General features: G+C 32.2%; 1 protein-coding gene and 2 long non-coding RNA genes across 18 annotated transcripts; 2 read left to right on the top strand and 1 right to left on the bottom strand.

Moving 5' to 3' along the window:
• Positions 1-531: 531 nt before the first annotated feature.
• LOC121122778 (uncharacterized) lies at positions 532-3,835 on the bottom strand. 16 transcript variants are annotated; one of them, XM_071890376.1, is made up of 8 exons: positions 3,460-3,835; positions 3,372-3,407; positions 2,941-3,279; positions 2,784-2,863; positions 2,321-2,660; positions 2,043-2,262; positions 1,211-1,857; positions 532-840 (listed from the first exon to the last, which is right to left on the bottom strand). In XM_071890376.1, the coding sequence occupies exons 5-8, from the start codon at positions 2,648-2,650 to the stop codon at positions 742-744; spliced, it is 1,296 nt and encodes a 431-aa protein (XP_071746477.1). In that variant the 5' UTR covers positions 2,651-2,660; positions 2,784-2,863; positions 2,941-3,279; positions 3,372-3,407; positions 3,460-3,835; the 3' UTR covers positions 532-741. The 16 variants fall into 16 exon arrangements, 8 of the variants coding, with proteins under 8 accessions (XP_071746477.1, XP_071746474.1, XP_071746475.1 ...); XR_005865850.2 differs by lacking the exons at positions 2,784-2,863; positions 2,941-3,279 and adding an exon at positions 841-894 and having other exon boundaries at positions 532-790; positions 1,085-1,857; positions 3,460-3,834; XR_005865851.2 differs by lacking the exons at positions 2,784-2,863; positions 2,941-3,279 and adding an exon at positions 841-894 and having other exon boundaries at positions 532-784; positions 1,085-1,857; positions 3,460-3,834.
• Positions 3,836-3,954: 119 nt separating this feature from the next.
• On the top strand, positions 3,955-10,942 carry LOC121122779 (uncharacterized). Its single transcript, XR_011781375.1, has 7 exons — positions 3,955-4,022; positions 4,079-4,327; positions 4,457-4,567; positions 5,052-5,484; positions 5,549-7,645; positions 7,708-9,827; positions 10,082-10,942. It is a non-coding gene; the product is annotated as an uncharacterized lncRNA (long non-coding RNA).
• Positions 10,943-11,093: 151 nt separating this feature from the next.
• LOC139906179 (uncharacterized) lies at positions 11,094-12,046 on the top strand. The gene is made up of 3 exons (XR_011781516.1): positions 11,094-11,355; positions 11,758-11,929; positions 11,990-12,046. It is a non-coding gene; the product is annotated as an uncharacterized lncRNA (long non-coding RNA).

Raw genomic sequence — 12,046 nt, 5'->3', positions numbered from 1 at the left:
TATACTGAAATGCTACAACAAAGTTTCTTTGAAAATTATTGTAGGAAGTACGTCACTCTAACTATGCGAAAATTCCCTTTCAGATATCAAAGACCATGCTGAATGATGATCCTTGACCTAAGCATTTAATAACATATTTTCATATCTCGATGTGCTCCAAATTCCTGAGTCAATTTGGAGTGCTGATGGGCATAAGGATTTGCCACTCCTGAAACTTATCACAAATATTTGGCATATATCCCTGAGCCCTTTCCTCAATACTTGCTAGGTAAAGGACTGTGTCAAAGTACCTCATCTTGAAATAGTCCGAATCGAGTGAAATACTCGACTGCCAACGTATGGAAATATTTAGCAAATGTGACGATTGACTTCCTCTAGATTCATCAAAATCTGCAAGTAATATCTTACGCGAAATTTCATATAGCTTGCAAAATCATAACTTCGGTCTATAATAATTGTTTGCCCTATTAGAACTTAGAAGGCTCATGAACCTACAACGTTTATAACCAAGCTCCTAAGTGAGACCATATGTATGGTACATAATGTTTATTAATTATAGAAATTTAAAAAAAAAATAATTTCATGTAGTAATAATTGTATAATTTTTTCTGTGTTGGGCCATTTCAACCTCGAGGTTTGAGTATAGTTCCACAACTCCATTGGAAGATGTAAACAAGAAGAACTAGGTATCTGCCCTCTTCCATCTCCAAAGCATATTCTTTTCTGTGGTCCGATGCATGATTAATGAATAGTGTCCAAGTATAAATATTTTAATACCAATACACTATGTCTGAATAAAATTAATATCATTTTGGTAAACTTGAATAAAGGGAATTTCACCTGTAAAAAGTTTAAAGTATTGATATTTCCGTAAAAAAAGTTCATCATGATAAACTGAACCATAAAAATAATCATTATTTGGAAAATGTTCGTTTGTAACAAGGTAATTGTGATTCATTAATAATATTTTTTTAAATTATGTAATCTCTAATTTAATATTACTACTATTATCGTTAAATTTTAAGTAATAAATCCAATTAATTTGTTTAAAAAAAAACATTTTCGAAATATTAGTTATCTTCACGATTAAGTTTGCCATGATGAACTTTCCACAAGGCGAAGAGAATAACGGTGAACTTTGCGTACAAAATAAGTTTTATGCACTTCGAGCTACAGTGCTTTTTCTAAAGTTACAACAAACAAAGCATACATAAATTATCCGTCCTGACAAGGGAGTTTTATGACGATTGAGCTCCTCTTGAAGGATTTTGTAGGTCTTGTCCAGCCTAATAGTCTTCTCTACATGTATTTTTTTAGAAGCAGCTTTTATTTCATTAATGACTCTTGCCTCCGGAGGTTGATTGACCCCTCTCATGGGACTTGGGGTATTCACTTTAACTTCATGTTTGGTTAATAAATCATTTCCCGTAATTGTATCATTGCTTTTGTACGAACTCCATTTGGATGTCTGATCTGTAACATTGCTTGTTTTATTGGTTTTGACCTTAGTGGAATCCAAGATCATTATTGTGTTTGGAAACTTCGTTTGGAAGTCCACAGGCAGGTGGTTGTCTATTGTGTCATTGGACAAGAATCGATCAATCTCTTTAAATTGATCAAACATAAAGTTCACCCAGGTGATGAACACTTTCTTGACGGAAGTACGGTGGATATGAAAGATAATACCAAGTTCAATGTCATCTTTATTTTGACGTAGCTTCATCAATGTAAGGAACAACTCATCCTGCCGCGTTAAGGACTCTATTTTATAGCATAGGTGATTGACAGCAGGTCCGAGGCAAAAAAACAGGTCTTTGAAGTGATTGTAGTCACTCAGTCCCGTGTAGTAGACGATTGCTGAAAATAATTGGATTAATATTAGTCTTAGACACAATAGTCTAAAAGAAAGTATAATGAATATTTAAAAGAAAAAATCCGTTTTCCCATTTATCTATTATAAAACTACAGATGCTGATTTAAATATAGAACTCTAGTATGCTTCTTTATAATATCTCAGATTAGGTAGAATTTTATTTATTTACCTGATGGATCATTCACAAAGTTTCCGATCGAGAACAGAGGTCGAATGATATTTTCATTGGTAGACGTATATTGAACATACTCATCTTTTATGATCAAGGGATCTGTTTGGTAATCTACGTCTTGTGTTGGATTTAAAACGCCCTCTTCCACCAATACAACGTTCCCATATTGAGCAGGATCCGCAATTATGCTATCGTCATTGCTAATTTTGTTCTCATTCTATAAAAAGGTTGGCTATATGAAAATTTCTTAAGTACACTTTAATACTAAAACTTGCCACATTTTTATTTTTGATCAAACAATGTTTTTTCTCAGGTTGATTTTTAGAACCTTCTTGTGACCAAGGAAAAACAGATGGGACAGCATCTTTTTTCAAGTGCCGATATGCTTTCCCCCCCACAGCAGCTAGACTTTGTAGTACCTCTCTGAAATCTTCTGGCTTGAAGTGCTCGCCACATAATACAGAGTAAGGGGATGGGCTCCAGAGGAAGCCATTGGCGTCTTTTCGTTTCAGAGCAATCCGCCATTTAAGACACATACTTTCGTTTGATGGAAATCGGAATGATCCTCCCTTCGAGCATCCAAGTACAGCACAAGATGATGGCATATTTCTATTTCTATATTAATTTATAATAATTACCAACAAATATAGGAATATCACAAATATTTAAATTTGAACTTTTAGTCAACAACCTGAGATAATATATTATTTGTTAAAATAATATTGTATAGTATATTACTTTTTAATTATGATTTATCTTGCGCCATCCTGCATAAGTTGTTAAGACACACTTCAAAATCCAAAGTCTATTTACTGGTACTACAAAATGTACTAGGGAGCATAAGGGCTCCAAGGAGCCCCAGTTAGGAACCACTCTTATATATTATGTAATTTACTTTTACTTAACATGATAATCTTCAGAATATTGAACAAAAGATGCTACCTATATCACTCTTATTAGATCTCCATCTGTATCGTGGGATGAAAGCCAAATTGTCGTTACTCAAATATTTACTTGTCATAATTAAGTATGGAAACAATTTTTAGAATAAAATGGATCAGAGAAATACATTTCAAGAGTCTGAATTTATCTTTATTTAAATTACTAACATTAAATATTAGACTTTTAGGATATAAAATAGGTAATAACATGTATATATTAACTTTTTGAGTTTCGACAATTGGTCCTTAACCCTCGATATGCACCTTAACTTAAAGACATTTCTTTTATTGATCTAAACAATTCAGAATCAGATGTACAATAATAATTAATACTTAATTAATTAATTCAATGTTTGTCAATATGAGGTTAAAAATATACTCATACCATGATTATTGAAGGCCGATGATGACAACACAATTTCTGTCCTTGTAAAATCAAGTATTATTTTATAGTCAATCATGAGATATTTTACCTTTTCCTTCAAATTATGATTTTTTCCCAATTTCTTATAGAATATCCGCGTCTGAACTCACTACATATCTCGAGTATCAGCTACATTTACCAAAAGGTTCATCTTTTATAATGTAATTGCTTCGAATAAACGATGGTCCTCTTTTCGCGTCCAGGTGCTAAGGGGTTGTAGAACAATAACAAATTTTTATTATATTCTTATATGATTGGATTATAAATGCACTTTCTGGCTGGCTCTGAGACTGTTACTTCCAAATAGAACTGATACTCCGAACAAATAAAATATGGAACTTTTATATTAATTATTACCAAATTAAGAATTATATTTAATATTGTTATTACATATTAGTTATAATATATTTGTATTTAATAAATAATATTTATTTATTTCCTTTTTGACAATAAACAATAGATCCCATATTCACGGAATTTAACAAATATATATCACGTAACCTCGTTTAATTTTTGTTTGTTTTACAATCAAATTATTATTTAGTGATGAGTCCATACCATAACGATAAAATTGAGTAAAAACAAACTATTATTATTTTTTTAAATCTTAAGGTGAGTTCTCCAAAAAACAATTGAAAATATAGTTACTTAAACATCAATCACCTTAGATCTTGTATGGAATTATCTTATCTTCTCTGTATAAATATAAAAGAGAATGTGTGTGTGTGTATGTCCTTTATGTAGGGATGGGCATCGAGTGAAGTGCGAGGAAAACGCGGGAGCGAGACATATGGTACATTTGATTAAAGTTATGGATTTGGAGGATAGAATATCACACGATCCTGATATAGAAATGGATTTTAGGAAAAATGGTTGGGGGAAATATGGCATGGGAAAGAAGGTCAAAAAAAAGAGTCGTAAGTGGAAAAAATAGCAAGATTGTTATAAACTGATATAATACCTATCACCCAAAGTTAATAGAATGTATTTCTATTAACCTTGCCTATCACCAATATATTATTTATTTTTTTGTATTTATATTTTAGTAAAGAAAAATAAACAAACACGACAACGGTTAGAATAGTAGAAAAACTTCATTCTCCCGTGACTAGACATTAACCAATTCAACATATCTATTTTATTACAAATTGATAGATGTAAGTTTTATGATTATATAAATTTTCTTTAGCAACTTATTTGATTTAACGATCGAAATCAAATCACTAGTTTGATTGTATATATATTTTATCCATAAAACGAAATTTTAAGGGCCTTTAAAAAATGATTAGTGTATATAATATCAACAGAAATGGACTAATACCCACCATGATCAAAAGAAATAAAAAAGGTTGTATTTTTCTGTAACTGAAAGGTAAACTTCGAATTTAAAGCGTTAAAAGAAACGTGTACAGTAAGTTTGCCTAAAGCATCTTCGCCTACGGACAATTTGCATAAAACATTTATACCTAAGGACAGTTCGCCTTACAACATTCTTACCTAAAGCAATTTTGCATAAATTCATATTAAAATAGAGCATAGACTTAATCAATTTAGCCCATTTTAATGAAAATATGCAGAAGTAGTGAATAAAATGGCCTTAAATGCCATTTTCTTTGCTGATGTTACTTCTCATTTTTATAGAAAGGATAATATTATATCAAGTTCGAACCAAGGTTTTGCGTAAAAAAAGGAGGAAAGATCATAGAAAGAAAGAGAAAAAAAGGAAGAGAAAAGAGGAAGAATGTAAACAGATTTAAATCAAGGATGAGACTTGATCAGTTACCTTGTTGAATCTGTCGTAGAACGTGATCTTTTTATCAGTATTATTCTTCCCTTCTCTGTGTGGCCGACAGGATGCTGAGGATCCGTATCTACTGGTTCCGATATCAAGACTTCCAAAGAACTCGTGCCAATAAGACCATTATCCATATCTTGGACAGCCGGCCGAGCCAAGACATCTCAAGCTATGGTTGTTAAGGCATGTAATACTAAAGACCTGTAAGCAGACGCTATATGGCTCACTTCAAAATGAGGAAAATATTAGAAAAAAACTTAGTTCGACCTCACAGATTAAGTATTATTTTGCTTCGATTACCTTGTAACTTAATATTAAAAAGTGTCTTAAAAATGTCCAAAAGGTGTGGTGCTCCAGGTTGTAAACAAGGATATATGAATACTTAGTGCTCAAGATCCAGTATCCTAGCACCGCTTTCCTTCCAAACTCTAGAATAAGTGGATAAATACCAAACCACGGGGGATGGAGGCAATTAATCATCTAAAAGACACTTGGACTAACTCAGTGGCTTCATCGAGAGTGCTCATATCGGGGATTGTATCAACCATAGCATTACTTCCTAAAAATTTGACTTTGTCTCGAAATATTCGACGATGGAGACAACAAGTAAATCAAGCCCCTCCTATTCAAAACTGGATATGATATTCCAGTATATAAAATATTAAAAAATGGGGACAAATTTTTAGTCTATGATAGCGGCGCAGATGATTCATAGAGGATTCTTATTTTGGAACTAATTATGGGACTCATGATTTGATAGAAAATAGAAATTGGGCATGCTACGGAACTTTTAAAAGCTGTCCAAATATTTTCTATCAACTTTTTACAATCCATAGTGGAATAAAAACGACATCAATTCCACGTCTTTTTATCCTCCTACCGGAAAAAGCTCAAGTCATTTATTTCAAGTTATTCAGCACTCTAAAAATCTTTTTCCATGACTCAAACCACTTACACTGATGGTAGATTTTGAAAAAGTGACTATAAATGCTTTTCGAGAGGTATTTCCGTCTACCATGTTTACTGGATGCCTCTTTCATATGGCGAAGAATATTTACAAATACATTGTTAATCTTGGTTTAAAAAAACTTATATGAAAGAGACACGTAATTCAACACCAAGATTAAGTGCTTCACTGCATTATCGTTTTTACCGGTGAAAGACGTAGCTGAGGGATTTGTCGATCTATTAAGTGACGATTCTTTGCCACAGCAATTTGTTTGGTATTTTGTAATGAATTATATTGGTACTGAGCGAGATGGGGTCACGTTAATGTAATGGTTTCTCCCCTGGATCATCCAGAGTTGGATGAGGGTACATCCAAGGGACAAGCAAGGTGTTCGTATCCCTTTAACCTCTGTTAGGGTATTTTTCTCAGAAACGGGAGGGAGCTTGTGTTCCTAAAACCATGAGGAGTAGTTTTCTCCTTTCTCCAGTGCGTGTGCTGAGAGTCTATGGAGATAAAAAGTATTGTATATATAAGAAGAATAAATGGTTTGTCCGCGCCTGGTTATGGATGGAGCGGATCAACAGGCTTCTATTCATGGAGCAGAACCTGGCAAAGCACCGGCATGATATATCAGAGTAGTGTATTATGTATTAATAAGATACGTGTTCCTATTCCTTGCCTTATTCCTCCACGTATTTTCTCTCCTCATTTCTCTCGGTCGTCGTGGATTCCTTTATTTAATAGTTTGTACCACGTCAACCTTCGTCAAGCAACAACAGATACATTGGAAGTATGAATTCACAGTCCTAAGTATACAACTTCGAGGATTCGAGTTCTTTAGGTAACTACGTAATGCAGTCTGTTTCATTCTCTTTTGGACAAGAAAGAAGGTTTATGAAGAGACGAAGACCTTTGTTCTTTTGCAATTTCAGATTGTTCCAACTGTACTGAGATTTACAGTTATCCTCGCACTCTTCAACGACTCGACCTTTGACTTCCTCCCCGAATTCTCTATATGCATATACCAAATGAAATGAGACATTTTTATATATAAATAAATATACTTATTAGCAGAATAGAATATTTATTGGTAATGCAGACCAAACTATAGAAAAAAGAGAGGCACATTATCTTTAAGAATCCAAAATTATCTTCCACTTGTTTTCCAATGACAAAAGAGGCACACAAGTAATAAAGAAATCAATGACCAGGTTATATAATTATCCATATAGATTATACATCACAAACTCGACCTTATAATTGGAATTGTGATTGATGTAAGTTATTTCTGCGTTATATACATCACGGAAACTGAAGGACTCTTATTAATTGAATATTTTTCTTAGAGTAAGAGACGAAGTATGAGTTGACTTAAGAAGAAAAGAACTTCAGAATTTTAATGAAGGAGCAGTGGATGGATGACGAGGTCAAAAGTCATAACAACGGGAGTAGTAGCTTGTCTGAAATTAGTTTCTACACTTAAAGACTTGGGTATGATCATTAGGTTTCCCCATATTACAGGGTCAATAAATATTAATTTTTTATCACTTAAGGATAAGCTCCAAGAAATTGTGTTCGGAAAACTCATAAAAGGCAAAAACAACTGTTTAAATGGTCACAACAGCAGGGGTAATTACATTGGGTGTAGCATTATAATTAGCAATTGTGCGTATCCTTCATGATAATAGTATGTGTTATACAAGCATAAATAACGGGGGAAATCTTTTTTGATGCCCTTAATATGGAGTAATATCGCCGGACATTACTACATAATTAGCTTTTGTACTAAATCTTTACGATGGATTTAATTCTAACATTTTTTTTATTTGTATATTTATTGTCTAATTTTATGATTTTGACATTTACTTTATTATTAATAATTATTTAGATCTCATCCGTTGAGATATATCTATCATGTGCACAATTGTATATAGCAACTTCCACATAAGGAAAAACTTGGAACTTCAAATATATTTCGAAATACTCTACTTTGTCGTTTCATTAGTTATTATTCTGAGAATATGGTTCATAATGAATTACAATTTCATGGAGTGTGACGTTTTCTAATCTACTGTAACGGATAAAAAACGTCTAAGTCAATTATATGTAGTGTATCTTCATTAAACATTTTGCTAATAAATACTTCCGTTATACCCTCAAAAATCATAATAAAGCAGGTAGTTGATAATCACATTAGTATTTTAAACAATGATACCATTAGTACTTCTCTCCCCCCCTTCTCCTTGCACGTGTTTTTCTCTACAGAATTATCACCTTTACTTATCCGTGAGGCTAGGATATCCAAATGGAAAAATATGAACTACTAGCGAAAATCAAGGAAGACAAAGAACAACTGGAAGAAGGGCTTAAAATCGCGCTCACTTTTTTTCTACACGAGGAGGCTCACACATTCTTCCTTTGTTATACAAATTATAATGAAGGAAAACGTGGTTCAAACAAATTAATTAATTTTTTATTTATTACTTAATTAATAATGGTGTACAAATTTTCTGCTCCTGGATGCAAGCAGGGCTATGACGGTATTACTAAGGATCCGGATGTGAGCTTTCACAAATTCCCCATGAAGGACTCCAAAATTCAAAATTACCTTCAAATTCTAAGTTATGCACTTTAATATAATTTTGCAATTTCTTCCCTTGTAATTTTAGTAATCAATAATACTTATAAATGATATATATTCAAAGGTGGTTGAAAGAGGAAGCCATCCCATCAAAGTGTCCGAATCTGGCAAGCTACTTGTCATCCCCATCACCACCTCCAAGACCAACACAGTCATTAACTAGCACCAATAGAGTGCATTTAGAGAAGGAAAGACAAGAAGCTCTGGAGTATGCAATGTTTATGGAAAAGACCATTCTTTCGGCACAAGATCTCTATGACAAACTCTTTTCGGAATCCCATTGGGATTCTTGTTCCTTAAAACTCCAAAAGTTGCCCTTGTGAAAAACATACATTCAGGTTGAAAGGGCTAGACGTTGCTGCTTGCCTGGAGGTGGAAGAATACATCTACTTCAGAATTTTCTGTAACAACATCGACCTAAATAAGATCTTATTATCACATTGCATAAATTCAGAAAATAAAATTAACTCTGTCACTGAAGCCATCAATATTGCTACTTTTCTCGGTTCCACCGAAGGTCAGACAGAGAAAGAGATATTTGACAATATTTGTGAACAGCTCCTTAATTTTTCTATTTAAGATATCTGTCTCTAAAATAAAAAAATGATTCTTGGTAGTGCAAAAAAGTGAATTCTTCTCGTCTGATGTCTATATCACCAAAAATAAATTAGTGAATATACAGTGAAAAATTGTTTATTTAACTAATATCCAAAGGATGCTACTGAAACGTAAATAGTTTCCTTATTTGACACAATTCAACTTGTTCAAGTCGATTCATACAAAGCCAAAGAAAGAATAATTTCTAAAATCTTATCCCTCAAAGTAGATCAATATGATATACAAATTGAGAACATTATGGGGGAATCTCCCTGCTATATGTATAACTCTCTCAAGAGGATCTTATACACCAGCAAGGAATAGTATTTATATTGTCGGATAGTTATCACAATCATTATCCCAAAACATTCTATGTCTGCACATCTCTCAAAATATATAACTATGATATGACCTTAAATCAGGAAAATAATAAAAGTAAATACTCAACTACCGTTAGTTATCATAATACTTCAACTAGAAATGAACTTTTTAGAAACTTATGTAGAAGTGAGATACGTTCAAGTATTTTAGCAATGATCAAAGATTCCTATTATATCTAGTTTTGTTCACACTATGTGTAGTCATATTATAGAATCATTTTACTTTTAGATGAGGGTATTATTATTGTCTTTTAATATGTAATAGTAATTGAGTATTTACCCTGTATTTTATCCAATATTCTATAAAAGACCATCTACAACTTGCAAATCTGGTCACTGTTTTTCTACCTATATTCCTAAAATATCGATAAACTTTTCATCGTTGCAATGAAGAATTCTGCGTTGTTTACTGAATATAAAATATTTGTCATCATCAATACAACAAAAACATTGCCAAACTGCATTCAAAAGTACAGATGATTGTACTTCCAATATTATAGTTTAATTATTACAAACGAAATAAAACTATTTTTATGCTTATATAAAAAAATATATATGCTAAATGAATGTCGAAAGTAATCTAAATTAAGTTTTAATTTGTCTGGGCATAAAATGGAATTAATAAGTTAAAGGAAAAAATATAATTTAGGATAAGTTAAGAAATTGATTAATTTAAGATTGTGATAAATTGTTACGAGTCGGATAATTTATCAATGTTCATCAATCATACTACTCATTTCTCTTTTTTTGTAGTTACAGGAAAAGAAAGAGTCAGCCTTCTTGTGTGAGCGCGATATTTTTGTTTCCTTTCCATTAGTTCTGGTATTCCTTGGGAAAATACATATACATATGTAGATCCAATGAATTGCAATCCAGTCGGAGGTTGAACATTTTTAAGGGACTTGACTGAGCGCACTCTTGCTCCCATTCAGTTATTAATATTGTGAGCGTACTCCCGCTTGTTTTTAAAACAATGAGCGGGTCTCATTTTTTCGCTCGTATGGGATTTTAATGTGTATTTGAAAACTCAATATGATTGCAATTTAATTCCTGAAATTTATTGGTGTATATTATTTATTCCAAAAAATGAACAGAAATAAGATACATGAATAAATGAAACTCACAGATCTAAAATTATATTTAAAATTTTAAAAAATCCATAAAATGATTAATCTACCATTTGATTTATTGACAAAAAAATATCTTTTAAACTGTCATCATCATTCAAATAACTGACCATCTTTATAAAATACTCTCAACAGTAGGTGAGGATGGTTGTGTTATATTACTTTCTAGAATTATCTTTTGATTTTTGGGAAAGTGTGTATTCTAAATTCATAAAAGGATCTACAATTCCAACCGCAGTTTTATTTTTTAGAATTTTTTCTTCATTGGAATATTTATTCAATTGCCACTAAATCCCTAGGATTGTCACAAACAATTTCAGTTTGAACGTGAAGGGTAACTTCATCAACAAAGAGTTTTTTCATATATTCTTACATTTCTGGAGAAACAGTGGAACATTCTAAATCTTTGAATGGATGGCTAGCTGTAGGCAACAAGTGGATCATATCGTTAGAAAGGTAAGTCCTTTTTCAATTCCAGTAATAATCTTGCCCATGACAAGAATCTGTTTCTATTCAATGGCAAGTTACACCAATATATCCACGCTTTGTAGCTAGCCAACAATCTGACGTCAAACAGAAACAGTCAATTCAGACAAATTTATGTATAAATCAGAAGGGAACATTTTGTGCTTGATTAGATCTAAAGGCAATTCTGCCAATTATTCAAGATTACTACTAATAACAGTTATTAAATTGATAAAATTCATATTACCACATGCAAATCAGACAATATTAAGTGGTAATTGTTCCAAAACCGTGTGTCTTGAGACAAGTTCAAATGTGTTGTACGATTTGTTACATACATGCATTATTTGCAATGCCTTATAATAATCCATATAACTGGTTTAATTAAAATAGGTGTGCCAAAAAAAAATTATTTGTCTTTTGGTGGGGCTTGGGCACAAAAAAATTGGGAACCACGGTCTTAAGACAAATGTATTTACGAGGTTTCGTACACTATCGTCCAGAGCTGACTTTTTATCCCTATTTAAATCATAGGAAGCTTCCAGTTTCAAAGCTTGTGTATATTGTGAGTTCAAATAAAGTTAATATTGTCGATGTAATTCATAACGTCATAGCTTATTTGAAGGTTAGAAAAACTATTATGTGGAACCAAAAACATGACTACGAAAATTGAGGAATTGAT

The sequence above is a fragment of the Lepeophtheirus salmonis genome, chromosome 8 (genome assembly GCF_016086655.4).
Source record: "Lepeophtheirus salmonis chromosome 8, UVic_Lsal_1.4, whole genome shotgun sequence".
Taxonomy (NCBI): domain Eukaryota; kingdom Metazoa; phylum Arthropoda; class Copepoda; order Siphonostomatoida; family Caligidae; genus Lepeophtheirus; species Lepeophtheirus salmonis.
This window is presented reverse-complemented; position numbering and strand designations above follow the sequence as displayed.

Bases quoted from the DNA above. Each gene is read 5' to 3' on its own strand.
- LOC121122778 (XM_071890373.1), bottom strand. From the start codon at position 2,650: ATGCCATCATCTTGTGCTGTACTTGGATGCTCGAAGGGAGGATCATTC. The intron at 2,263-2,320 runs GCAAGTTTTAGT...ACCTTTTTATAG, and splicing joins TGATCAAAAATAAAAATGTG to AATGAGAACAAAATTAGCAA. The intron at 841-1,210 runs GTATGCTTTGTT...AACTTTTTACAG, and splicing joins TGTCAGGACGGATAATTTAT to GTGAAATTCCCTTTATTCAA.